General features: G+C 42.8%; 1 protein-coding gene across 10 annotated transcripts in view; it reads left to right on the top strand.

Annotated features, from left to right (window-relative positions):
• Nucleotides 1-27532, top strand: part of LOC147010691 (kelch-like protein 13) — a 92808-nt gene that overhangs the window by 59405 nt on the left and 5871 nt on the right. For 8 of the 10 annotated variants that reach the window (XM_085859470.1, XM_085859471.1, XM_085859472.1 and 5 more), the window contains 3 exons: nt 3710-3881; nt 19871-20003; nt 20117-20313. In XM_085859470.1, the coding sequence (XP_085715596.1) occupies nt 3710-3881; nt 19871-20003; nt 20117-20313 (502 nt within the window). Of the gene's footprint in view, nt 1-3709; nt 3882-19661; nt 19689-19870; nt 20004-20116; nt 20314-27532 lie in introns of those variants that run through there. The other 2 variants (XM_085859477.1, XM_085859478.1) reach the window with 2 other exon arrangements.

Here is a 27532-nt window from a genome sequence, read left to right as displayed (position 1 = left end):
GAGGAGGGAAAGGAGAAGGGGGGGGGTGTGGAAGTGGCTAGAGAGAGAAGAGAGGTGGGCATATATTCTGCTCTGTAATAACAATCAAATATTAATAGCATTCTCTTTATTGTAGATATAATTATACTTTTCCATATTGTTGTTTTTATCATCGTTGTTGAGACATTTATATTATGGAGTTTAATATGTTTAGCAATTGCAACTGAAAGTGGAAAGGCTGTTTTACTTGCTGTGGAATGATCATTTTGTTCTTATAGCTTCCAGACACATCTTCAGCTTTGTTCTTGAGGTCATTACCCCGTACACACAAAGCAAAAAGTGGGGTTAAGCAATTGGTTCATGTCCATCCATCCATCCGTCTGTCCATCTGTACAGTTTATAGTTGCGGAATAATTTATTTAACCCAAATGTTGTCTTTTGAACACGAATTGGAATGTGAAAATGAAGATTAGTTTGTTGTTTTTACAGTACTTTGGCTCTGAATTGGTCCGGATCGCACATGCACAGAGAGGAAGGGGATGATTTGTTTTTATTATTATTTCTGGCTGCCTGGCAGTCAAACAAAATTGAAAATCATTCAAAATGGGAAACTTAGTGTTTTTAATGATGTTATAAATGACACAAACAGGCACGAAGAACCAATGTAACATGTTAGGATGATCTAATCGACACTGGATAAAAAGGTGGTAAAACCCGGAATTAATTTATATGCCTATAAACCTCTTTGAGCCTTTATTAAAATGAATTATACAGTATACTTGAACACTGTGGAACACAAATCGTCCTCGTACTTCCAAGAACCTCCAGTTTTGCAGTATTTGGACATGTTCCATACCAATGATCTTCACTATTGTTTTAGAGGGGGCCACTAGACATCAGTGTGAGAGCCGCCACACCGCCTGCCAGACTGCGTAATGGCTGCTATAGGCCCCACCTCCACATACTCTTCTTTGTTGTGGTTAACTGGGTTACAAACATAATTGTATGTATACTGCAACCATATCCTGATGTAGTTATGTTATTTTTATGCTTTGCATTGGAACACTTATTTGAAACCATTCGGTCAATTTGATGGCATTTATGGCGGATTACGATGGAGTGTTTTCACATTTGTGGATTTTGGGTCGCCAGTGGCTCGTGGGCCTTGCAATGAAGAATGGTTCGATACAGTGGTGTATAATAACGGTAAACCTTCGGGGGGGGAGGTTTTCTTTTTATTCCTTTCATTATTTTATTACCTCCACCACCGAAGGTGAAGGTGGTTATGTTTTCACCCCTTCCTGTCTGTTACTTGCAAAATCTAAGATTTTTCAAGTATATTGGTTAGTTGATTTTGTTATTCTGTTTGTCTGTCTGTCTGTTTATCGCCTACAGGTGACAATTTTAAACCAATCTTCACGAAACTTCACTACATGGTAGAGTTTGGCATAAGGAAGCAGCCTATTGTTTTTGAGGTAAAAAGGTTAACATAGTCCCAAGGTCAACAACTTTGGTGAAACTTCTGAAATCCTCAATTATCACCCGATTGACTTGAAATTTGAAGAGAAGTTGTATTTCAGGTCAGTGAATTAAACCAGCCAATTATTTTTGAGGTTAACATAGTCCCAAGGTCAACTAAGGTGGTATTTCTGAAATCCTCAATATTCATCTGATTGACTTTGAAATTTGAAAAGATATATATTTCAGGTTACTGAATTCAATGAACCAATTATTTTTGAGATCAACATGGACCCAAAGGTCAATATTGGCCCAAGGTCAACAACTAAGTTAGTTTTTCTAAAATCCTCAATTTTCATCTGATTGACTTGAAATTTGAAGAGGTTATAGATTTATCATCACTGAATTCAACCAGCCAATTATTTTGGAGGTCCACATGGGCCAAAAGGTCAACATAGGCTGGATTTCTAAAATTGTCAATTTTCATCCGATTCACTTGAAATTTGAAGAGTTGAATGTTTGGTCATTGAATTCAACCAGCAATTATTTTTAAGGTCCAATTTGTTTTATGGATTTTGCAAGTATCGTGCTCTGCATGACGTCGTCTTGTTTGTCTGTTTGTTTGTTTTTGTGTGCAGGATATCTCAAAAAGTTGTCGGATCCGGATGAAATTTTGTGGACAGGTTGGGTGTGTGACAAGGACGAACTGATTTGATTTTGGTGAAGATACGGATACGGATCCGACTACTAGAATTTAAGTGATTCTTCACCATTGAGAGATGGGGCTAAACCGATATATAGCACGATATCTCAAAAATGTATTGGGCCCGATATGTTCTCGCGGATCAGGCATGACGTGGCGGAGGTATGCGCTCTACTGAGTGCCCTTCTTGTTTGTAATGTGATTGCACAAGAGTTTATACCTGAAGGAGGGATTGCTTTTTGTTGAATGGTTGGTCAAAATGCGATTTGTCCCTCATTACCTCTTGTCCCACATCCTCTCCCACCACATGTTGGGGGGGGGGGGGGGGGTGGGAAGAAAAAAAGCAAAGTTGGTGAAAACTATTTTGTGGTGGTGGTGAGGGAGAGATATTCATCAGCAACCTTCATTTGTGGTCAAATTGACACAGGTCTGCATGAAACTGCTCTTCAACACCACCTGGTGATGGTGCAGAGAACTAAGCTGAGAATAGCATGTTGAACCGCGTACCTTCCGGCGCTGGGGCAAATGGTCCAGCAATAAGCTAAGGGAATGGTCCTGACTAACCCATGTCATTTGTGAAGAAGCACCATGCACTTTTCACTTTAAACTTCTGATTATTGCCATTTTGGTAGCATTGGATCACAAGGTAGTTCATTTGCAACAAATGGTGATTTGCTTGCTTTTTATAATTTTCGTTTGAGGAAGTGTGAAGTGTACTCATGACTGTGACACACTTGTGCTGCTGTTCACAGTTGGCGTCACGAGGGTAAATGACAATTTCAATGATGATTCGCCACCTCCAGTCGATACTTGAAACACTCATTTTGAACAATTTCTTTCATCGTTTCCTTGAGAGGATGGGTAACGAACCTTCAAAATATATGAATGTTTGAGTGGACATTCCAAATGTGCAAAAAGGTCAACATAATGCAGGTATATGAGCAGATGGTCATTGAAATTGTTTACAAGATTGAACCTCAACTTCTTTTCTTTTGTGGAACCATCAACGTCATGGATTTGATGACTTGATACCTCTTAATCAAATGTCTAGGGCTGACAGAATGGCTTTGCAGTACGCACACTCGCCTCTAAGCTGTCTAGCCTGGGTTTGAATCCTGACCCAACTATAAACTGTCATCCCAGTGTTTCACAGACAGAGTGATTCATCAAGGTGTGTGCCGTCCCTCAGATGGACATTGTGGACGTTCCGTCTGTCAGCATTCCTTGGTGGACGTTAAAAAATCCCACGGTGTTCTTCGTGAAGAGTAGGCAAGCCATCGCTAACACCTTGAACAAATTACAAAATTCCTGCCAAAACCTACAGAGGGCATCAGCGATACAGCCATGCCCTTATCCAATGATGCTACCTCGTAGCCTTGTTTGCATGTGATGGAAGAAACAAGTGTCTAAAATCCTTTACATGGGACATCTCTGCTTGCTTTGGGCTTAAGGAATTGGAGATTTAATGACAGATTATTGAGATGTGATAAATATACAAAAAGGAAGTTGGATCACCTGCCGAGTGCCAAGTTTATCGACATGTTTTCTGTGCCATGCCGTGCCCCGTAGGTCATTGATCGAGGGTGGAAAAGGCAGCTCGCTGCTGGCCATGTCTCTGGCCTGTGAGCCTGGTGTTCCTGGACGTAATCAGCCCCCTAAGGTTCCTCCTGGCCAGAGTTGCAGTATCTCTGGGAACACAAAGATCTTCACCAGCAACCTTCACTGCGCTTCTGTGCTGGAGGTGTGTGCGTGCGTGCGTGCGTGCATGATGTGCCATACTCTGTCACAGTGTTGATGCTGCCAAAGCAGTTTCTTGGCAAAGGTTCTATTCGGGGGTTTGCAATTACCTTCCCAGTCGGAGTTAGGGCAGGAATTTTGGAATGTTCAGGGTGCTGTGATAGCCCATCTACTCCGTGACGGACACCTTGGGATCTTTAATGTCCAGCAGACAGGATGTCCAGTTTAACATCCATCTGAGAGACTGCACACATTGATGAATCACCCTGCCTGTGAAATACTGTGATGAAAGTTTTTATACCAGGGTCAGGATTCAAATCCAGGCTAGACAGTTTAGAGACGAGTGTGCGTACCTGTAGCTCATCCTGCCAATCACACTGTCTATGGAAAGTCCACACCCCTTTTCAAATTTTTCACCTTTTGTTCCCTCATAGCCTGGAATTAAATTGCATTAAAACAGACTTTTTCCACCTTCATTTACACATCGTAACCCACAACTTCCAAGTGAAGAACAAATTCTACAAATTTCAGAAAATTAAATAAAAATACAATACTGGAATATCTTGGTTGGATAAGTCCTCCCCCCCTCCAAGTTAATACTTGGTGGAAGCACCTTTGACAGCAATTACAGCTGTGAGTCTGCTGGGATAGGTCTTCACCAACTTTGCACACCTTGATTGGGCAATATTTGTCCATTCTCATATACAAGACTGTTCAAGCTCAGTCAAGTTGCATGGGGAACGTTAGCCAAGAACCTCAAATCATGCCACACATTCTCAATTGGATATCGGTCGGGGCTCTGACTGGGCCACTCGATGACATTTATCTTTTTGTTCCTTAGCTACTCCAGTGTAACTTTGGCAATGTGGTTCAGGTCGTTTGCATGAAAGCTGAAATTATGAGGGAAGTTCACCTTTCAGCATGACGAGGGCAGCAAATTTTCCTCGAGGATTTTTCTGGATTTTGCTCCATCCATTTTCCCTTCTTTCCTGACAAGTGCCAACAGTCCCTGCTGATGAGAAACATCCCCATAACTTGCTGCTGCCACCACCATGCTTCACAGTAGGGATGGTGTTCTTTGGGTGATGTGCTGTGTTGGGTTTGCGCCAAACATAACGTTTTGCATTTCAGCCAAAAAGTTCCATCTTGGTTTCATCAGACCACAAAACTTTATGCCACATGGCTTCAGAACCTCCAGAGTGGTTTTTTGCACACCTAAAATGGGACTCAAGGTGAGCTTTTTTGAATAATGGCTCCCTTCTTGCCACTCTTCCATGCAGGCCATACTTGTGGAGTGCTTGGAATGTTGTCATATGCACACAGTGACTAGTCTGCCACAAAGGACTGTAGCTCTTTCAAAGTTGCAATTTTCCTCTTGGTGGCCTCTCTGATCAATCTCCTCCTTGCTTGGTCATCCAGTTTGGAGAGACAGCTTGATCTAGGCAGGGTCTTGGTGGTACCATCTACCTTCCACTTCTTAATGATTGTCTTGACTGTACTCAAAGGGATATTCAAGGCCTTTGAAATATATTTATACCCATCCCCTGATCTTTGCCTTTCTACAACTTTATCCCAGAGGTCTTTTGAAAGCTCCTTGGTGCTCATGGTTGAGTCTTTGCTGTGAAATGCACTACCCAGCATAGGAAACCTACAGTAATGGCTGATTTTATTCTGAAATCATCAGAATCACTACAATTTAACGCAGGTGGAGACGAATTAACTTGGTGTGTGATTTTGAAGGTGATTGGTTACACCTGAGCTCATTTACAATTGATATTATAAGGGGGTGGACACTTATCCAACCCTGATATTCAAGTTTTGTATTTTTAATTAATTTTCTGAAACTTGTGAATTTGTTTTTCACTTGAAAGTTGTGGGTTATGATGTGTAAATTAAGGTGTAAAAAGTCTGATTTAATGCAATTTAATTCCAGGCTATAAGGAAACAAAAGGTGAAAATTTTGAAAGGGGGTGTAGACTTTCTATATGCACTGTGTATGCACACGTACTCTTGCAGATAACTCGGTTCCACCAAGCTGTTGTCGGAGAATTTGTTTCCAATAGAGTGGAAATATTTTGGGAGTTTGATAGGAATGGCAGTAATCCATAGAAATTCTGCGTAATGTAAAATGTGGCAAAGTTCTCAACCCCACCCCCATCCCAGCCCAAAGTCATCAAGCCCTCCTCCTTAAACCAAAGTCATCAACCTCCCTCTCCCAACTCAAAAGTTTAATAAACCACACTCCAACCACACCCAAGCCTTCAAACCCCTCCAACCCCACCACCCCTTAGTCTCCATCTCCCCCCTGCCAACCCTGTCCCATCTTTGCTCTCACCACACAAAAGCATATTTCGTTCACGAAAAAAATAAGTGACCACTATATCCGTTATTGTTGTGTGTCTTTCTGTCTGTTGGGTAGTTGATCGAGTTGAAAAAAAAATTTTTTTTCAAAAAATTTTTTTTGGGAAATTTGTTCTCCCCTTATTATCACTTTTTCCGTCTATGTTTGTCTGTCTTTCTGTGCCTCTGTTCGGTCCAGTGCTCCGTTAATACAATGGAGATTTCGATGAAACTTGGTTGGTAGGTTCATACCATGACCAAGTTGTGTGCAAATGAGAACTGTTGCTATGGACACCACTGTTGCCTAGCAACGGGACTTTGAATTTTTTGAAAAATCATAAAAAATTAATTTTTTCAAAAATCGGTCCACGAGCGACTGTGGGCAGTACATTCAGCCATATTGTCAAAAATTTCCAGCCGGATCCTATAAAAACTGTCGGAGAAGATCGACTTTGAATGAACCCTGGTCGAAAACAATAAAAAAACGAAGTTTGTTATATCTCAGAGACTATGAGTCAGATATACATGAAACTGGTATGGTAGGTTCATGGTATGTCCAAGTTATGTGTGAGAAAGAACCCTTGCTAAGGACCCCTCTGTTGCCTAGCAACGGCCGAAAAACCTCCAAATGTGGGGGTATTTTAACTAAAATCAATCTGCAGCATTAACCCTTGAAGCTAGCTAGAATCATGAATTTTCTTGTGCTTAATCCTCAGGTCATTCCCCATCGAACGGGCCCATCGCGTCGGGTTCTATTGGGTAGGCGACTATCCATGTCCGCCTACTGGCTTGTCTGTCTGTCTGTCCCGGGCATAGCTCCGTGGGTTTTGATCCGATCCTGATAAAATTTGTGGGAGCTTTATATCATGATCTAGTTGTGTTTTCCTGAAAATGGGCGTGTTGTGCCCATTATGGGTGGAGCCACGCCCAAAAAACGTGTTTTTAGGGGTAGCCAATTTCAATTTGCATCTTCTCCTAGGGGTTTTGTCAAATCTGACAGGGGTTTCGGTATTTGGTTAGCCCAATGGCACCTGCATAGCCCCACGGAGCTCTATTTTTCATTTTCGTCACAAGGTCACGAACTTAGAAAATTGCGAATTGTGTTTTTAGGGGGTAGCCGATTTCAATTTGCATCTTCTCGGGGGTTTGTCTAATCTGGCAGGGGTTTCGGTATTTGGTTAGCTCAATGGCACCTGCATAGCCCCACGGAGCTCGATTTTTCATTTTCTTGTCAAGGTCAAGGTCACGAACTTAGAAAATTGCGAATTTTGACATAAAAATCCATCTTCTCTGAGGGGTTTGTCGAATCTGGCAGGGGTTTCGGTATTTGGTTAGCCCAATGGCACCTGCATAGCCCCACGGAGCTCAATTTTTCATTTTCGTCCCAAGGTCACAAGGTCACGAACTTAGAAAATTTCGAATTTTGACACAAAAATCATACGACCGCCCAAACTTTGAGAACTCGGATGACAATTTTTTTATGCATAATCTTGAGGTCATTCCCCACCTAAAGTCTTGAAACCATTTTGCTCTATCTCGAACACCTTGCCCGTAGCACCCCCTTCAAGTTTGTTTTTACACTGATTTCATCAAAGTATGGATAATCCGGGGAGTGCGAAATGCCAAATAGCCTATATGACGTTATATTGTTCCTGGAATGTTCCAGAGGAAGTTTTGCCCCAAAGGTCATAATCCTTGACTTTTGACCTTTAAAGTTCACAAAGGTCAAATTTTCAAAGTTGTGGGAATCGAACCGGGTTTTCAACCTTCTTCGACGAACTAACTCCAATAAGCTATATTACGTATCCTGTTTCCTTATTTTAATGTCCACAACATTGTTTTGTGACCTTTAAAGGTTATGCAAAGGTCAAATTTTTAAAGTTGTTGAGCGAAACCGGGTTTTCGACATTTTGCAGCTAATAACCGTCACTCGTACCATATCATGTTGATCATTTTTATAACTTGGTCAAACATTATCACATTGTCTCATCCTTGACTTCTGAAACAATGTACATCGTCAAATACCGCTCGTGAACCATCGTCGTCTTCAGAATTATCTTTCTTGCGATAGATAGTTAGACACACACTGCTCATGTGTGCATGAAAACATAGTAGAAGCATTAGTAAGGAGTCCCACGTTCATTTTGTAGGGGAATTTGTTTCCAACAGAGTGAAGGTTTCTCGGTGAAGTAAATTATTCATGGTTTGGAATAATTTGTGGTCATTTTATTTCTTACAAAATTGCATTGTGATATTTACAGATATTTACACAGACAATCAGAGTACCAGCCCTATGAACGATCTTATTCCAAGCATGCAACACGTCTTCTGACGCATACCTTTATTTGGACAGTGTATAGGCAACTGACAGCTCTGTATACACAAAACAAAATAACCCAGCTTATGTGCATGAAGCAAAAACGTACCTACTGCTTATAATTTAAAACACCTCACTGCACTGGAAAATGTGAGGACAGGAATACTGTACTGTAAATGGTGGGACATGTAATACCCATCCACACCTGGAGGCGGCGCTACACAATACACATTTACATCGAGAATTTGCGTCCCCCCGTCCCCCCCACAACCCAAGACTACCGGCAAAGATACAAACAACCCTATACATTAATTGGAGTCATGCTGATCCTATGTAGCAAGTCTGGATGCAAGCCCAGAACTGTAGGAGTATCGCGATCAACACACACACACACACACACACACACACACACACACACACACACACACACACACACACACACACACACACACACACACACACACACACACACACACACACACACACACACACACACACACACACACACACACACACACACACACACACACACACACACACACACACACACACACACACCAGTCCATGAATTATATTACGGATTACTGAAATATATTGACACAGATTGTCCAACTACCAGTGACGCTGCAAAAAGTAAGTTGTCAGATCAACATCAAAAAATGAGTAAGACAATGTGACATGATCTCTCCCAAATTATTCACTGCCTGTCTTGAGTATATGTTTCAATCACTTCAGGGGGAAGATAAGTAGTCAACAGAAGATCATGTCAACGTTAATGGAGAAAAGCTTAACCATGTTTACAGATGACATTATGGTCATTAAAAAAAGTTTTGAGAAAATTGAAACGATGCTCAGGAAACTTGCTGAAGTCAGCATGAAGTGTGGGCTGAAGATGAACATGTCAAAAACCAAAGTAGTAATGAACCCCCTTGTACCTCATGGAGAAGTCATAGTAAATGGAACCCAAATAAAAGAATACATATACCGAGGGAAAAGCTTTAGTCTCAAGGGAAATAATCAAAAACTAGAAATAGAGAAGAATCAATTGGGGGGGCGGGGGGGGGAAAGAGTCATTTGGAATAACAAAGCAAAAAACAGAGCAACATGCCATCAACATGCTAAGGCGTTTGACCAGCAGTGGAGTGGAATAGCTGATGATCATGATGATTATGATTATTATTATTTTTACTTCTGGTAGGTGTGCGAACCAGTGGCACTGAGATTATACACGCCCATGAAATTTCGTGCTTCCGCTCACACAAGGCATTGTCACTACGTGAGCACGTTCTTTTGTGTGCCTCACACGTGCATAAAAATAAAGTTGAAGCATTCGTAAAGATTCCCAGGTTTGGTTTGTAAGTGAATTAGTTTGCAATGTCGTGTGGAATCTTTATGGCAATTGCTATGAATGTCTTTTGACAGCATAATAGTCACTAACTGTTAACACTGCGAAGGCTTCTCGGTTAAGTAAATCAACTGAAAGGTAATTATACATTTACAGAATAGTTTGTGGTTTTATATATATATATATATATATATATATATATATATATATATATATATATATATATATATATATATATATATATATATATATATATATATATATATATTGTTACGGCTGTGGAAATTCGCAATACACCATAAAGGGTCCTTAGATCAGTTATGACGATAAGTAATTGTGTAGTTAGATTTCCCCACCGTTGTTTAGAGGGAATTTCCATGTTCACAGGGCTGCGATCCTTTGAGATAGCCGTTTTTCTTTTCTCTATCATTATTTTGGACCAATCATCCCCCAACAACGCACCCCAGCAACCAAATCGCCACCACCACCTTTGCCTCTTTACCTCCACAACTCCATCCTGCAAACATCGCTTCACCGCCATTCTCAAACGACGCCCGCCAACAACCAAACTCCCACCAAAACCGCCTTTCTTCCACACGTCATGCCATGGGCTGTGAATGCGTTCCTTTCGCCTCAAAAAGCGGATCAGGAATGCTTCACGCCCCCTTTTCATCCATCCAATGCTGAGCATCGGATGGCATAGCCCTGCCTCCGAACCCGCTGTGATCCAGAAATTTACATAGACGCCCCTCTCCCGGGCTATATAAGCGCGAGCACAACGCAGTTCGCGGTGCAGTACGTCGGCAGAAAAGTCAAGAACCAAGTGGAAGCACTGGAGTGGCAGCAGCAGTGTCGGCGGGGCAGTCAAGTCAGCAGTGTCGGCGGGGCAGTGGAGTCAGGGGACGGAGCTCGAAGCCGACGGGAAAGGCAGACGGGGAGTGCTGGAGAGCGCTCGCCGACCATGCCAGGGGCACGAAGCCAGGCGCAGCTACGCTGACACCGCGGCTTGCCCGCCACGAGGGCGCGGGTAGGACCCCTCGGTCTCGTGGACCTGGCCGCTCATCCAGGTTCCACGCGCATTAGGCCCAGCGGCTCAGTCTGACTCCCTTGTCGATGAGGGGGTCTTTTCTTGTGTTTTTTTTTTTTTTTTTTTTTTTTTTTTTTTTTGTATACCTTGGTCGAGGCTCGTATGAGAGCTAACACACAACTCACAGCAAGGAGGCATGAGACAAGAGGGGCGGGAGTGGAAGGGACAAAACATTGGGGAACAGACACAGGTGAACTGTGGAAGGGAGAGGGATGGGGATGGGACGGGGAACATGGCGAGGGGGAAGATGGACATTAAAGGGACTTTCAGGAAGGAAAGCAGGAGAATTGAAGGACGCGGGCTTGGGTGGATTCTCGGGGGTAGAAAAGATCGAGGATTTGGATGGGGGAAGATAAGAGGTGGTGGTGACCAGCTGTCTTGAAAGCCTGGAGGGAAGAATGGGAAAGAATAGAGTGAGGAAGTTTATTCCAAAGGCGGGAAAAAGAGGAATGAAAGAGTGAAGATGAGCAGTGATTCGTGATTTTGGTAGTTTTACCAGAAGGGGGTTGTTGGCGGACCTTGAGCGCCCTGTGGAAATGTGGCTGGGACAAATCACAGAGAGAGCAGGGGGGCAAGGCTGGAGAGGAGTCGGTAGAAGACAGAAAGACCACCGACCAACCTGCGGTGATTGAGTGAGAGGCCCAAAGACTCAGCTTCATTGCGGGAGATGCCAATGATCTTAAAAGCCCTGGTTTCGACAGCGTGAAGTCGAGAAAGGTGGGAGGCAGGAGCACCAGCCCAGAGGGGAGAGCAGTACTCCATCAGGCTACGGACAAAAGCTTTGTAAGTGGTCAGGAGCTCAAGAGGGCCAAGGAAGGACTTTGCACGACGGAGGATTCCCAGTCGGCGACTGGCTTTTGAGGCAAGGTTGGAAATGTGACTTTCCAGGAAAGGTCATGGCAGATAGTGAGACCCAGAAGCTTGAAAGAAAAGACTTCTTCCAGAGGATTGTTGAGAAAGTGGATGGGGGGGTTTTGTAAACGGTCCTTTCGAAGAGACATAGTGAGAGTGTGAGATTTGTCTGGATTGAAAGACATGTTCCACGTGTTGGACCAGTTTGTGATTTTATCCAGATCTGCAGTGAGCGAAGAAGCTGCTGCTTGCCGGTCTGAGGGATGACAGATGGTACGGCAGAGGGTGGAGTCATCGGCAAAGAGAAATAGAGGATTTTCCAGAGAGTCCGAGAGATCATTGATGAAAACCAGAAAAAGAACAGGGCCCAGAACGCTACCTTGAGGAACTCCAGCCTGCACAGGAAGAGGGGATGAAAGAACTCCATTTAGGGCCACACGTTGACTGCGACAGGAGAGGAAGTCTGCGAGCCATGAGTGGAGATGGCCTTGAATACCATGGGAAGAGAGTTTGGTGAGTAGGGCAGGGTGCCAGACTGTGTCAAAAGCACGTGATATGTCCAGGGATACGGCTCGGATTTCCTGTCTGGCATTGAGGACCTCCATCCATTGATGGGAGAGCAGTAGCAGCATATCTAGGGTAGAGTGACCTGGTCTGAAACCAAATTGATGATTGGAAATCAAGCCATTGGAGAAGAGGAAGGATTTCATGTCTGAAGCGATGATGGATTCCATAACCTTGCTGATGATTGGGAGAAGGCTGATTGGTCTATAGTTACAGGGATCTGTTTTTGCACCTTTTTTATGCAGGGCAGTGATGTTAGCAGATTTCCAAGCAGATGGCAGATGACCTTGGGAAAATGAGAGGGTGAATAGAACAGAGAGAGGGTGAGCAAGAGCAGAAGAGCAGGCTTTGAGGACACGTGGGCTGATGCCGTCTGGACCGGTTGCAGAATCTGACTCGAGGTTTGAAAGCAAGCTCTCCACCTTGTCAGGAGAAAAGGATACAGAGTCCAGGGACAGTTGGGTGCGACTGGGTAAAGTGGGTAGAGATAGTGATGGGTTTGGGACACAAGATTTAGCTGCAAACACCGAGTTTAGACATTCAGCTTTATCACGTGTGGAATCAGCAGTGCGGCCATTTGAGGTAAGGGAGGGGATGGAGGGGGAACATACACCAGAAACAGATTTGATTAAACGCCACCAGGATTTTGAGGAGGGAGAGAGGTTTGAGAGTTCAGACTTGAGATGAGAAAGATGTTGTTTTCTGGCTCTCCTGAGGGCAGCTACACACTTGTTCCGAGCTTTGTGGAAAGAACTGAGATTGCCCTCAGTTGGGTTTGCTTTCCATGAGGCAAAGGCAAGTTGTTTCAGGACAACTGCCTCGCCACAAGCTTCAGTAAACCAAGGGCGGGAGGAAGGGTAAGACAACTGAACACGAGAGGGGATAAATCTGTGCATGAGGGAGAGCAAGTTTCTTTGAAAGAATTCCCAGGATGAGTTGATGTTTGAGAAAGTAGTGATAGGAGACCAGTCTGTAAGTTTGATGGCTGCTCGAAGACCCTGCCAGTCGGCTTGAGTGAAATGCCAGACTCGACGGCGGTGAGGTGGTTCTCTGATAACAGCCAGAGAGATGTCCACTTTAACAAGGACGTGGTCAGAAGAACCAATTGGAGCGAAGGAAGAGCAGCAGATAGCAAAAAAGGAAGATAGGAAGAGCAAAAAAGGAAGTGTTTTCTTTGAATGCGTGTTGTGGCACCGTGTCTTCTAAAGTAGAAACTGTTTAAGTGCATGTAAATAAACATTGCTTTATTCGGTTGTAACTCTTGCTTGTAAATTGCATTCTTACTGTATGGCTGCGAATACGTGCTTGCCTTGTCCGAGTGCGTAATAAATGTACTTGTCGAACTGTTCCCCGTTTCGTTGCGTCCTTTCCCTTGTTTGAAAGTTCCATCTTGCATCACGGAAGGAATTGGTAGAAGGGTGTAAGCACCCGGTAAATAATCACATCCGGCGGGGCCGGCGATAACACTGCTCGGTTATCACTGAAGCACGGAACGGACCGCTTAAGCGGTTCGTGTCCTCGGTCGGTCAGCGGCGAGGTACGATCGCCCGGTTAACTACCCGCGCAGGTACTTAGGTTGGTCGAGTTTGACGAACAACCCTATCCTGCACGGGTGGCCGATTGGCACGATTGTGGTGTGGTCGAAAGACCCACCCGTGACGAGCTCCTGGCGGTAGTTCCTCGGAGGGTCTCGACTGAATTGTCCGTTCCGGTGGGCGATGCGGTCGCGATTTGAGTTACGTGGCCGATCGCACGCCGGGTGGACCGAAATTCGTAAATATATATATATATATATATATATATATATATATATATATATATATATATATATATATATATATATATATATATATATATATATATATATATATATATATATATATATATATATATATGTATATATCTTCTTCTTCTTCTTTCGGCTGCTCCCGTTAGGGGTCGCCACAGCGGATCATCCATTATGATCCGCATAGTGATTTGGCACATGTTTTACGCCGGATGCCCTTCCTGACGCAACCCTGGTCGCCTCTTACGACACAGGGATATGGTACACCTATTTTAACCGGGGTATACACCGGCCCAGTATACTGGTACTCATTTCGCCGACCTCGGAAGGATGACAGGCTGAGTCAACCCCCTGGTGTATTAATTCAGTGGCTCAACGAGGCTTGAACTCAGGACCTCTTGGATCCCAAGCCGCTGCCCTAACCACTGCGCCAACACCAGGCTCAGGCTATATATATATATACACACACAAGGGTGGTCCAAAAAAGTCGAAAAAATAGAATGTTGCTCCACAAGCTTAAAATTAGTCTAATATGATCAAATAACTCGCATAATTTGTTTTAGCTTGATCGGAGGTGATTTAGAGGTCGCTCCATGACGACTTTTAGTCTCATGACTTGAATAAATTAGGGTATGGTCAGATACGATTACGGGTACTTCTGAATGTCCGAGGTGGAAATGGAGTGCATTTTCAAACTCTATGGGGTCGATTTACTCAAAGAAATGACTGCACCGACATTGAATTCACTACCATTTTGAAAATATCACCTAAAACAAGATTTATCATTACTGGAGTTGAGTAACTAATCCTACTCATTTCGATATTTTCTAATCTATAATTAATTTGTTGTCCGTCTCAACATTTCTTAGAGTAAATCGACCCCACTAAGTTCGAAAATGCAGTCCATTTTCACCGAGGAAGTTCAGAAGTGTACAGATTCACATCTCACCATACCCTAATTTAATATAATAATATCGAAATAAATAACTAACATTTTTCGTGAATCATTGAATCTAAAACACTGGATGTTTGGCCGGCTAGAAATAAGTTCAGGCGGGAGTGGAGACAGCAATATAGGCGGAGATGATAGTGGTATTTGGTAAATGAGACGAAATATTCTAATAGTTTGTAATTCCATTGATTGAAAAATTAGGGTATGGTGAGATGCGAATCCGTACACTTCTGAACTTCCGAGGTGAAAATGGACTGCATTTTCGAACTCAGTGGGGTCGATTTACTCCAAGAAATGTTTAGACGGACAACAAATTAATTATAGATTAGAAAATATCGAAATGATTAGGATTAGTTACTCAACTCCAGTAATGGTAAATCTTGTTTTAGGTCATATTTTCGAAATGGTAGTGAAGTCAACGTCGGTGCAGTCATTTCTTAGAGTAAATTGACCCCATAGAGTTTGAAAATGCACTCCATTTCCACCTCGGACATCCAGAAGTACCCGTAATCGTACCTGACCATACCCTAATTTAACCAAATCATGAAACTAAAAGTAGTCATATGGAGCGACCTCTAAATCACCTCCGATCAACTTAAATTTTTTTATGCGCCTTATTGAATCATAGTGGAATAATTTAAGGCTTGTGGAGACATCTGAATTTTTATAAATTTTTTTTGCTATTTTTGGATCACCATTTTATATATATATATATATATATATATATATATATATATATATATATATATATATATATATATATATATAAACACATATATATATATATATATATATATATATATATATATATATAGAAACACATATATATTTATATATATATATATATATATATATATATATATATATATATATATATATATATATATATATATATATATATATATATATAAATATATATATATAGAAACACATATATATATATATATATATAGAAACACATATATATATATATATATATATAGAAACACATATATATATATATATATATATATATAGAAACATATATATATATATATATATATAGAAACACATATATATATATATATATATATATATAGAAACACATATATATATATATATATATATATATATATATATATATATATATATATATATATATATATATATATATATATATATATATATATATATTTGTTACGGCTGTGGAAATTCGAAAACCACCATTCGGGTCCCGTAGGTGAGATAACTCTAAGTACATGTGTAGTTAGCCCCAAACCCGTTGTTTAGAGGGAACTTATGTGATTCATTCGGGCTGCGACGCTTTGAGTTAGGCGCTTTTCTGTTCTATCTTTATTTTGAATCAACCGCCATAACCAGCAAACAACCACCGATTAAACCCTCCACCACCCTCACCTCTCTCCTTCTCCGGCCATTCCCGCACCACCTGTGAACACTGAGCATCGGGCTGTCTTGGGCTCGTTCAAGCGATACGCACCGAGCCGCGAGTGCAAATAGCGGCCTTTCCGAGGAAGAATTCGGATCAAGAATGCTACACGCCCACTTCTGATCCGTCCAATCAGCAAGCGCGGAGCGGCTTGGCCCCGCCTCCAGGCACGTCCTTGTGAAATCGAAATATGCATATTCTAGGATCAGGGGAAGTTCACGCCCACTTTTCCTCCGTCCAATGGATGAGCGTGGCTCCGCCCCCGAGCTCATCCTGATCCGGAAATTTGCATATGGGTTCTCCTGCCGGCCAATAAAACACCGAGTGCACGGCAGAGTTTTAGCAGAGTGAGTTTTGAAAGCAGAGAGTTTTGGGAAGAGAGTCATCGGGCGGAGTGTGGCAGAGAGTGGAGTCGGGTGGCGGAGGCATAGAGTTGGGCTCTGCAGTCGGCTGAGGAGAGTTGGGGGAAGAGGCCAAGGAGCTCGGGTCCAAGGCGAGAAGGACGGCGGTCCGCGACGAGGTCGCGGGGGGGAGATCGCTCGTCGCGGGACCTAAGCCAGCCAGCCATTCTCCCTCCCCCAGAGCATCAACAATTTCCCTTTTCCCCCGCGCTGACATAGTGCAACCAAGGGGGCCCCGTTCCCACCCCACTCCAAACGTCGTGCGAAGGAGCACGGAGTTGGGGCACAGCCACGCGGCCACGTCTGCGGCTCATCCGCCAACGCGCCACGAGGACGCGGATAGGACCCACCCGGTCTCGCGGACCTGGCCGCTCCTTCAGATCCCGCGCACATATTGGCCTACAGGCCCGTCTGCCCCCTTGTCTATGAGGGTGGCTTCTTTCCTTTGCTTTTGAGTAAATGTGTGTCGGCGCCGTGTCTTGTAAAGTAGAACTGTGTAAGTGTTGCCGTGTGTACGCGTGTTCGGTTGTAACTCTGCGTCGTTTCTTTTATACTCCTAATATAGGTGCATTCTGACTGTTTGGCTGTATATGTGTGCTTTCCGTGTGTCGCGTAATAAATGTGCATTGTGTGAACTGTTTTCCCGTTTCGCTTCGTCTTTTCTTTATTGACCCTCCATCCTGCTTCACGTAAAGGGTTTGTATTGGGCTTAATACGCCCGATAATTAATCGGAACCATCGAGGCCGACGATAACACCGCTCGGTTATCCCGATAGCACGGAACGGACCGCTTAAGCGGTTCGTGTCCGGAGTCGGCCTGTGGCGAGGTACGATCGCCTGGTCGACCATCTGCGCAGGTACTTAGGTAGATCAATTTTGGCGAGCAACCCTATCCTGCACGGGTGGGCAATAGGCATGGTCATGGTGGGGTTAAACGCCCACCCGTGACTGGCTCCCGGCATTGTTCCGAGAGGGTCACGACAGAATTGTCCGTTCCGGTGGGCGAGGCGGCCGCCATTCAAGTCGAGCAGCTGATCACACGCCGGCGGGCGCGAATTCGCAACAATATATATATATATATATATATATATATATATATATATATATATATATATATATATATATATATATATATATATATATATATATATATATATATATATATATATATATATATATATACATACATACATACGTAATGGTTTTTTTTTTAACTTCTGGTAGGTGTCCAAAACAACAGCTCTGATTGTGCACAACTCAAAATTGCAAGAATATCTGTACTTGTAAACCTCCGCATCCACTATCTGTACCTAACCGCTCTAGTCATGACGTTTGCCTCAGACAAACTCACTCACCTTGCATTTATATAGATAGATAAGAAGGTAGACTGGGGGACGATACCCGGCCAGGTGAGCTTTTCCCTGCGGTGGTTTCGGGACATGTTGGACAATGAAAAGCTTCGGAATTATTGACCTCATTGTGGTTAGCTTTTGCCTGTGAGCTGGCAGGAGCAATGCCTCACCCCTCATCTCAATATACACTTTATAATGGCCTTTGGTGGCCTCAAAATGGCCTTCAGGGCTGACATATGTTCACTTAAGATCTAGCCCAGATTCTGAAGGACTTGCACCCAAATTTTGGGGCTACTTTTTCTGTGGTTTGGGCATAAGGTTTTGGGCCGTATTTTACTTAACATTTTCTTGTTTACCTTTTTCTTTTCAAAGTATCTTCTTTTAAATAGTTATAGAATAAGAAACGTGGAAAAGCGAACACCCTCAACATTAAAAGACTCACCCATAGATTGCTCTCTTGGAAAACCTGGTTGCTTTATGAAGCGGGAATTATTGTATCTGTGTGTGCAAAGCTGGAGTAGGTAAACACCTGCAGCAGAGCCTCCTGCGGGCCCCTGCGGAGCAGTCCGAAAATGGCCACCAGCGCAGCGGTGCAGGCCGTGAAAATGATTTACAAGAAACGTCTGCAGCATCCTCCCAATTCTGGACCAAATTCTCGCAGCGTTTATACCAATACTCGTCAACTATATTTTGTGGATCAAGCAAATGCTTGTTAAGTAAGCTGCTCCATCCATCCATTAGGACCATACTCTGTGCAGAGCGTTGGTGCCGCCGAAGCAGTCTCCTTGGCTATTGGGAACAATCCTGGACGGGTCGCCACTCCGACACAGTATACCAGCATGCTGGCACTCATTTTGCCGACCTCGGAAGGATGACAGGCAGAGTCAACCCCACCTGGTGTTAATTCAACATCTGAGCGGGATTTGAACTCAGGACCCTAGGATCCCAAGCCCACTACCCTAACCATTAAGCCAACACCAGGCATAGTAAGCTGCTGCAGAGTTCAAATGAGTCGATAGCTCAAAGCAGAGTCCCCGAAGCATAAAATGCTGCCTCTCCGGGCTTGCTAACCAATGAACTCCAGGCTGTGTCATCACTTTGTTTGCCTTGCAAGCGTATTAATTATGCCACATGATTCATAGATGTCATTTTGCATAGATGTCATATATTCATTCATAGATGTCATTTTGCGTGATGCTTTCCTTTGCCTGCCTTGGTGCAGCAGCTTGCTGCTCCACTCCACAGAAATATTAAGCACTCGGAGATGGTTAGTTCGTGGTGTGAATCCAGAAGCCGAATGGATGAGATGGTTTCCCATCAATGTTGATTGCGTTAAATATTGGTGGCTGCCTCTCCAACAAAAATGAAATCAACAGGATGTTGATCGAGGTATCCTAACTGCCTTGGAAAGCAAAGAAAAGCTGACGTTTTGGGCATTAACCCTTCGTCAGAGCAAAAGAGGGTTACCTGAAATGCTACTTGCTTACTGTATGTGTTGGCAGGTGATATTGTGATGGTTCTGCAATGAACCTGTACAATGTTTTTTTTTTTTGTCTTTGTCAAATGTCCAGGGTTTTGAACGTTTACGGCAGGAGGGTCTGCTCTGTGACGTGACGTTGGTGCCTGGCGATGGTGAAGAAAGTTTCCCGGTCCACCGTGCCATGATGGCTTCCTCCAGCGACTATTTCAAGGCCATGTTTACAGGTGCAGTATGTTGTTTCTCTTGACATTATGTACCTTTGCACCTTAACCCTGTGGTTCTACTATGCAAGCCGCTCCTGAGTCTGCGAGTCCTCTTCGTTACCCATATCGTGCAGGAGGCATGAAGGAGCAGGACTTGAGTCAGATCAAACTCCTGGGTGTATCAAGCATGGGGTTAAAAAAAATCATCGACTTCATCTACACCGCAAGACTTTCGCTCAACATGGACAGCTTACAGGACACGCTAGAGGCAGCGAGTTTCCTTCAGATCCTCCCTGTCCTTGAGTTCTGCACCGAGTTCCTCATCTCAGAGGTATGTATGAGGAAGGACCCCAACCACCTCCCTTTCTTTTGACATTCATTTTTTTTTCCCCATCGTTTAGCTTCACAGAGGTCAGAGTTGGAGTGGAACAATTACCCTTTATCTCTCACCTGGGTTCTCAAGTTCCTTTTTTTGAAAGTTAACGTTTCCCTTTGCAGAAGCCGATTCGCCCTCGATTGATCGGGAAATGCACGTTGAAGTTTTTGAATGAAATGCTTGCCTCAGTGTTCAGAAAGCGGTGATTGTACCTTAAATTCCTACTTTTAAACAATGCTTTCTCAAGCACTAAAGTCTCACCAAAGCTGAAAAGAGTAATTAAATAATAGAGCATTACGAGTCGGTGATGCACCAGAACATTGTCCTTTGTCTTTGTAACAAGTTTACAAATTGTATTATGACCATCCAAAGCCAACCTCACTTGAAAATAAAATTTTCGTTTGATTTTTTTTTCCTTATGGGAGTGATTCCTTGCTTGTTGAAGAAGCTATTTGTGAAACTGGTTTGACATGAGTTCCTGTAGGGCACCAGTGCTGCCAAAGTGTCTGTCTGCTTGTCTTTCCAGGCCATACCATTTGAGCTTTTATCATCAAATTTTCAACAAACGTTTTTTTATGAGTATACCAGCAAGTACCTGTGCAACATCTGCACAATGTATAATTGTGACTTCAAGTCCTCATCCTCCCCCTTCCTAGCCCAAAAGCTTCAATCTTCTCCCCACCCTGCCTTCAACACCCCCTTCTCCCCCAACTTTCAATCCCCCCTCTCCCCCAACCTTCAATACCACCCTCCCCCCAACCTTCAATACCCCCTTCCCCTCCACCCCCAATCTCAATTATGTTTCATCTTTGCTCTCCTCCCATCCTCCCTCCAAACACAAACTCTGTCCTCCCCTCCTCCCGCTCAGTGACAGAATTCTTAAATCGATCATTACATATTTAATATCGTGTCACCACAATCACAGAATTTGACGTTTTATTACTTGGAACCTCCTTATCATTCCTCATTAATAAACGACTCTCTCAGTATTCTGGTGTATTTTGTATCACTAACAATCTCTCAAATTATAGCGTTTTTACTGCGTTTGGTCAAAGCAAATCAATATAATAAAACCCACTTTAGATGCTTACCAACCTGCATATGTTTATTTCCTGCACATATGTGAAATACATCTTGTTGATAAAATCCTTTAATTTCACACTGTTAAGCTTTGAAAACTCTGGTGAAAACCAATTTTTATCTTGCCAAAACGAAGTTTTTGCAAGATATATTAGTCAGCTTGTATGTTTTTTTTTATTTTTATTTTTGTTTGTTTGTTTTTTTTTTTGTTTGTTTGTCTGTAACCACGTATAAATAATTCTGCAGAGCACATTTATCATTGGAAATTTTTGTAACTTCGCATATCAGAGGCCTATAGAGGTCCCTTTCAGCGCATAAAATTTTGAAGGTCAAAGGTCAAGGTCACTTTGTCGCAAATCAGGGGAGTCGACGAAACCCTTATTTTTTGAGTAATTTTGATCGGATCGTCTTCAAACTTCATGGGAATATAGTTCATGGTCTGGCGCTCAGCTGATTAATTTTTGGTGGCGATTGGCCTTGACCTTCATGGTTAGCGCCTAAGGTCAAACATATTTGACTCCAAGGTCAAATTTTCAAGTTTTAGGAACCATATTGTGTAGTACCTCAAATTGAACACTTCGATGAGTGCTTTCTCGATATGTCAAGCTTGAGACATTATGACGTCATTTGGTGACTCTATGAGGCAAACGCATATTTTTCATGGTTACTCGAGAACGATTCTCATCGGAATCTCTCGTAGGCAGATATTCCTCAAGGAGTCGCTCCTGGTGGATAGCAGCACTGTTCACCTCAGTGTGACCTTAAAGAAGTCACACGTGGTCACCTTTTGGCAAGATACGGGTCACCCTGCAGGTGACATTGGTTAATTTTTTTTATTAAAGACAAAATATTAATCATGACTTATTTCCTCTGCATGATTAAAATGTACCTATCTTTCATGATAGACGGGACGACATGTTGAGTTTTTATATGAACTCGGCAGTCCTCTTCATTGTATGAAAGTTTTCCTTGGGCAATGTACAGTTGACCGCTACCTCAATTGCTTCTGAACAAAACATGCATTACCGCATTTCCTCTGCATGGGTTGTAAACAAAACATACCTTTTATTTAATGACAGAAGTCATATTGTTCAGTCTTCAAATGTGCACCAGAATCCTGAACCCTAAGGCCTATAAGTTGTGAACAAAATTGTTCTGATTTTATTTTATTTGAGGTTACAATTGTGGATGCAGTCAAGGCAGAGAATCTCCCCCTGTATGGACACAACTTGAGGGACACACACACACACACACACACACACACACACACACACACCGATATAAAACACAATGTGCATTTGTCTGTCCTACTTCATAAGGACAATTTAATAAGGGTTTTAAAGGCCAATATTTTAACCTGACTGTGGTCACTAAGATCTATTTTTTGGGACAAAAAAAAAACTTGGAAAAACATTTTTCATAAAACAGTAATTATGTCTCTTCTAATGGAATTTTAGACCGTGACTTGCAACCGAGCCTCTGGCGGTGTACAAAAGCGTTTTCTTAAATAACAATAAATACAAGGCACAGGGAGGTGAAATTTGCTGCAAGTGACGTGCATCATGCGTAGAGTAAAACAAGTGTTCATTTATGTCTGTAAGATATCACCTAAACAAAGAAGATAAAAGCACACCGAAAGCTAGACCGAGGCTTCAGACTTTGGCACGCTCACGAGGCTGTACCGTCAAAGTGAAACCTCCCGGAAGATAAAGGAAATAGATCACGTTTGTACATGTAGTGTTTCAAAATAACATTTTTCCTTGCTACAAATTTAAACATCATATCTTCCAGTCTCCTTCAATATTTCAAATAAAATAATTCCAACCCGTCATTTTTGACAGACTTATACGAGTGTATGTATATATTGTCGTGTCCAGGGGGTTTGCCCTACCCGGACGGATAGCCAAATGATTTCCCTTTGGAGGCGAACAGCCGAGATTCTCGGGAGGTTATGGTGCGCGCAGGACAGGAGGGCAACAAAGGCCATGTAGCAGATGGAGGCACAGCACAGGGGTTTATTCTCAAACCCACGACAATCAGACAACACAAGCAACTTGAATAAATACGGGGTTTAATGAAAATAAATCAAATGTTTACAATAGTAATCATTCAAAGTGTAATAATGAAAATGGAATGTGAGGTAAACTAAATCTAATTTTGAGGTTCCTCCACACAGACAAGAGGACAGAATAATAAAAGAAAAATCCCTCCTTTATCCTAGCACTCAGCTGTGTGCCCAGAGATTCGTTTCTGGAGCTTGATGTTCAACTCACCCGTTCGTCACTGCATGGGAAAATGCGCCAAAAATGGCGCCCAGCCGCTCGCCGGGTCGGAAAATGTACAGTAGGCAATTCGAGCGGCGATACTCAACACCAGGGCTCAGAAACCGCCGTGCAACTTCTTTCGTCGATCACACTTGCCGACACCGCTGCTCTGCAAAAAATGGCGTCGTCTCTTTCCCTGATGGCACAACATGAGGCTTTGAAGCTGGTCCCACACGACACAGCCAACAGTCAATGGCCAGCGTCTTGCTCCACCATGCGAGCCAATTTGCCTCAGCACGAATACAAGAATCGTACAGTCTTCCTAACCGTGTTATAAGGGAAGCCAGCCATAATGCCCTTCTCTTTCAACCGCCGATCCTGCCTCTCTCGCTTCTGTCCCACTCTGAATCTCTTGTCCCGACTGCGATCCTTGTCACACAACGCGAGGCTCTCCTCCTCACCTAACTCTCCTCCACTCTGACGTCACGTCCATCAATCGTCCACTCTGAGGGTGTGGTTTGCTCGTTGTCACTCCTGGAGGCGGGGTTTCTTGCCTGCTTGGACGTGCAGCTCGGGTGTTTTAAGGATGCAATCCCCTTTCTCTTTTTCTTTTTTCTTAATCACATACTGGGAGGGCAATCACACACTGGGAGAAATTATCCTTTAGCTACCTAATTTAACATAGCACCATCCGTGTGGTGACACCTAACACTTAAGCTCACAGTTTCCCTACTTGATTTACATTGAGATGTCTCCTACACGTACATGGACCAAGCCACTCTATACACTCCTATCTTTCCTTTGAAATTCCTCCATCTACCCCACAAACAAAACTATATATATGTATATATATATATATATATATATATATATATATATATATATATATATATATATATATATATATATATTGTTACGGATTCGCCTCAGGGTGGATTATAAGAGAAGTTCTTGTCATCGATTTCTCCAACTCTGAAGCCACTGCTTTGCAGATAACTCCACAGTGTGATGGGTTGCTAAGAACCACAGACACCATCTGAGATGTTTAATTTAAGTATGGTCCAGCCTTAAAATCCTGTTTTACCTTCATGGCAAATTAAACACCCCAGATAGGGAATTGTGCTTCCCAACATGCCAACGATTCTAAGATATGGCCTAGCATGACCGTAGGTGTACGAGTTGGCTGCCAACTACTCATAACGGAACAGGTTGGGAGAACTGCTGTTTGCAACACACAATATCTAACCAATGTAAAATCACAACTGTACAGTTTGAAAGGAGTTATAATTCCACAAAAGCATTACAGTACTGTATTTACAAGTCAAGCAGTGCCACAAATTGAAAAGCCTTTATCTATATGCATAAACCCCTTAATCAGTCAACTTAAAACGAATACAGAGGTGCCGCTCTCATTCCAGGAAAAAGAAGATAAGCAGTCGGAAAGTAAGACTTATGGTGTGTGGGGTTGACCGCACTCTTACCCGCACATGAACTGGCTGGTTCACATGTGACCGGAAGGGGAGGGGGGGGGGGAATCGGAGAGGGTGTGATGTGGCTGATTGGAGAGGTGTAGAGTATGAGGCACGAGGGTGTCAGATGAGGGTGTGATGTGCAAATGTCAAATATCCCTGAAAAGGACTGTTGGCACTTTTTGTTCAGAGCTCTGCGTCCAAAGAGAATAAGAGAGATACAGTTGAAGAAGGAAGAAAGTCTGTAAAGTCTGTACGTGGTGACTGCACCCAGAAGCAGTCGCTGAATCGGTCCTTCTGGTCATTCTCGTATGCTCCAGCTCCTCTCCAGACTTCTCCGGCATTTCCCTCCAGGCTCCCAGATGCGGTCTCTGTTCCGAACTCAAACTCAGACTTTTACAGCCGAGATGTGTCTGCCTATACATCCACGTATCTCATGATCCAGCCACTTCTCCATTGGTTGTCCGTGTGATCTGGCGATGCTGATTAGTCGTTCAGTGCTTGGTGGCATGGCTGGTGGTGAGGCTTGGCATTGTTCTGCCAGGTGGCACTTTGTTCACTGCTGTTTCGACACCGCTGCTCATCTTTTGCTGCCGTGGCTTGCTCGTATTTTTGGTTGGATTTTGTGGTGTGGAGTTGTGGTTAACGTGTTGTAAAGCATGTTGAATGTGTTTGAGAGAGATAAAGAACCACAGTGGATTGTCGCTACTACAAGCACAATGCATGTTCCCCTTCCCATACTGAACACAGGGTGCCCAAGTTAGCTGCGCAATATACGACAAAATAACTGCACAAGGATCTTCCAGTGCTTTGGTATGCACTACCCCGGGGGTCTCCCGAATCCGTCACAATACATATGATGGAGCACACAAATTAATAATTGGGTCAAAGGGCAAGGTTACAGTGAGTAGAAATATCCCTTAATATAACCTGTCCGCCACTGCATAGCACGAGCCAGCTGGATTTTCATTCGCTTACATGTTTCTTTCTTTATTTACCATTTTAGCTTTGGTGCGTCTTTCCACGCCATAACTTTATTTATTTTTTTAACCTTTTGAGCTTTTGTCATCAAATTTCAAACAAACCTTGTTTATGAGAATACAGTAGGAATACTGATTAATAAAAATTACGTTTTTAATTTTTATCTTGCCAAAACGAAGTTTTTGCAAGATATGTTAGTCAGCTTGTATGTTTTATTTTTTATTTTTATTTTTTGTTTGTTTGTTTGTCTGTAATCACGTATAAAAAATTCTGCAGAGCACAGTTATCATTGGAAATTTTTGTAACTTCGCATATCAGAGGCCTATAGAGGTCCCTTTCAGCGCATAAAATTTTGAAGGTCAAGGTCAAAAAAAACATACAAGTCACGGTCAAGGTCACTTTGTCGCAAATCAGGGGAGTCGACGAAACCCTTATTTTTTGAGTAATTTTGATCGGATCGTCTTCAAACTTCATGGGAATATAGTTCATGGTCTGGCGCTCAGCTGATTAATTTTTGGTGGCGATTGGCCTTGACCTTCATGGTTAGCGCCTGAGGTCAAACATATTTGACCCCAAGGTCAAATTTTCAAGTTTTAGGAACCATGTCGTGTAGAACCTCAAATTGAACACCTCGATGAGTGCTTTCTAGTTATGTCAAGCTTGAGACATTATGACGTCATTTGGTGACGTTATGAGGCAAACGCATATTTTTCATGGTTACTCTGTAGAACGATTCTCATCGGAATCTCTCGTAGGCAGATATTCCTCAAGGAGTCGCTCCTGGTGGATAGCAGCTCTGTTCACCTCAGTGTGACCTTAAAGAAGTCACACATGGTCACCTTTTGGCAAGATACGGGTCGCCCTGCAGGTGACATTGGTTTATTTTTAGGTTATCAAGTTTAGTTTGAGGATAAAGTGGACATGGCCTGGCTTTGCATTTTGGGATGCTTTCTTATTTTTCTTGCTGTCTTTAACGTTTCCCAATCCTGTAAACTTTTTTCAACAATTTTCACAGCCTCCTTTTTCAAAAGAAACTTTTTTTTTCTGTGCCTGTGGTGTCGAGTTACTCCCAGCAAGCCTGATTTTGGGTTGCAGTTTTGGTTTACACCCAAACAAGGACAAATTGAACCTCTTCGGAGTATTGTACTGTGCAGAAAAGCAGAACCTGTTGAAAGGTGTCAAACGCACTCTCGATTGTCTTTGTGAATTATTTCCTGTGGTTTTGATTCCAGCTTCTCATGTTCCATACACTCCCTTTCTGAATGCTTTGTTGAGCTCCCTCCCCACAATGTTGCTACTACAACATAAATTAAACTCGTACGTTTGGGCCTGTTATCACGTCACGGGTAGATTTTCATATTTAGCCAAATTTGCTAAAGC

The sequence above is a fragment of the Eptatretus burgeri genome, chromosome 16, assembly GCF_056783735.1.
Source record: "Eptatretus burgeri isolate ZD-2024b chromosome 16, Ebu_testis_v1, whole genome shotgun sequence".
NCBI lineage: Eukaryota > Metazoa > Chordata > Myxini > Myxiniformes > Myxinidae > Eptatretus > Eptatretus burgeri.
The sequence above is the reverse complement of the archived record's forward strand: the minus strand, read 5'-3'. Positions and strand labels throughout refer to the sequence as shown.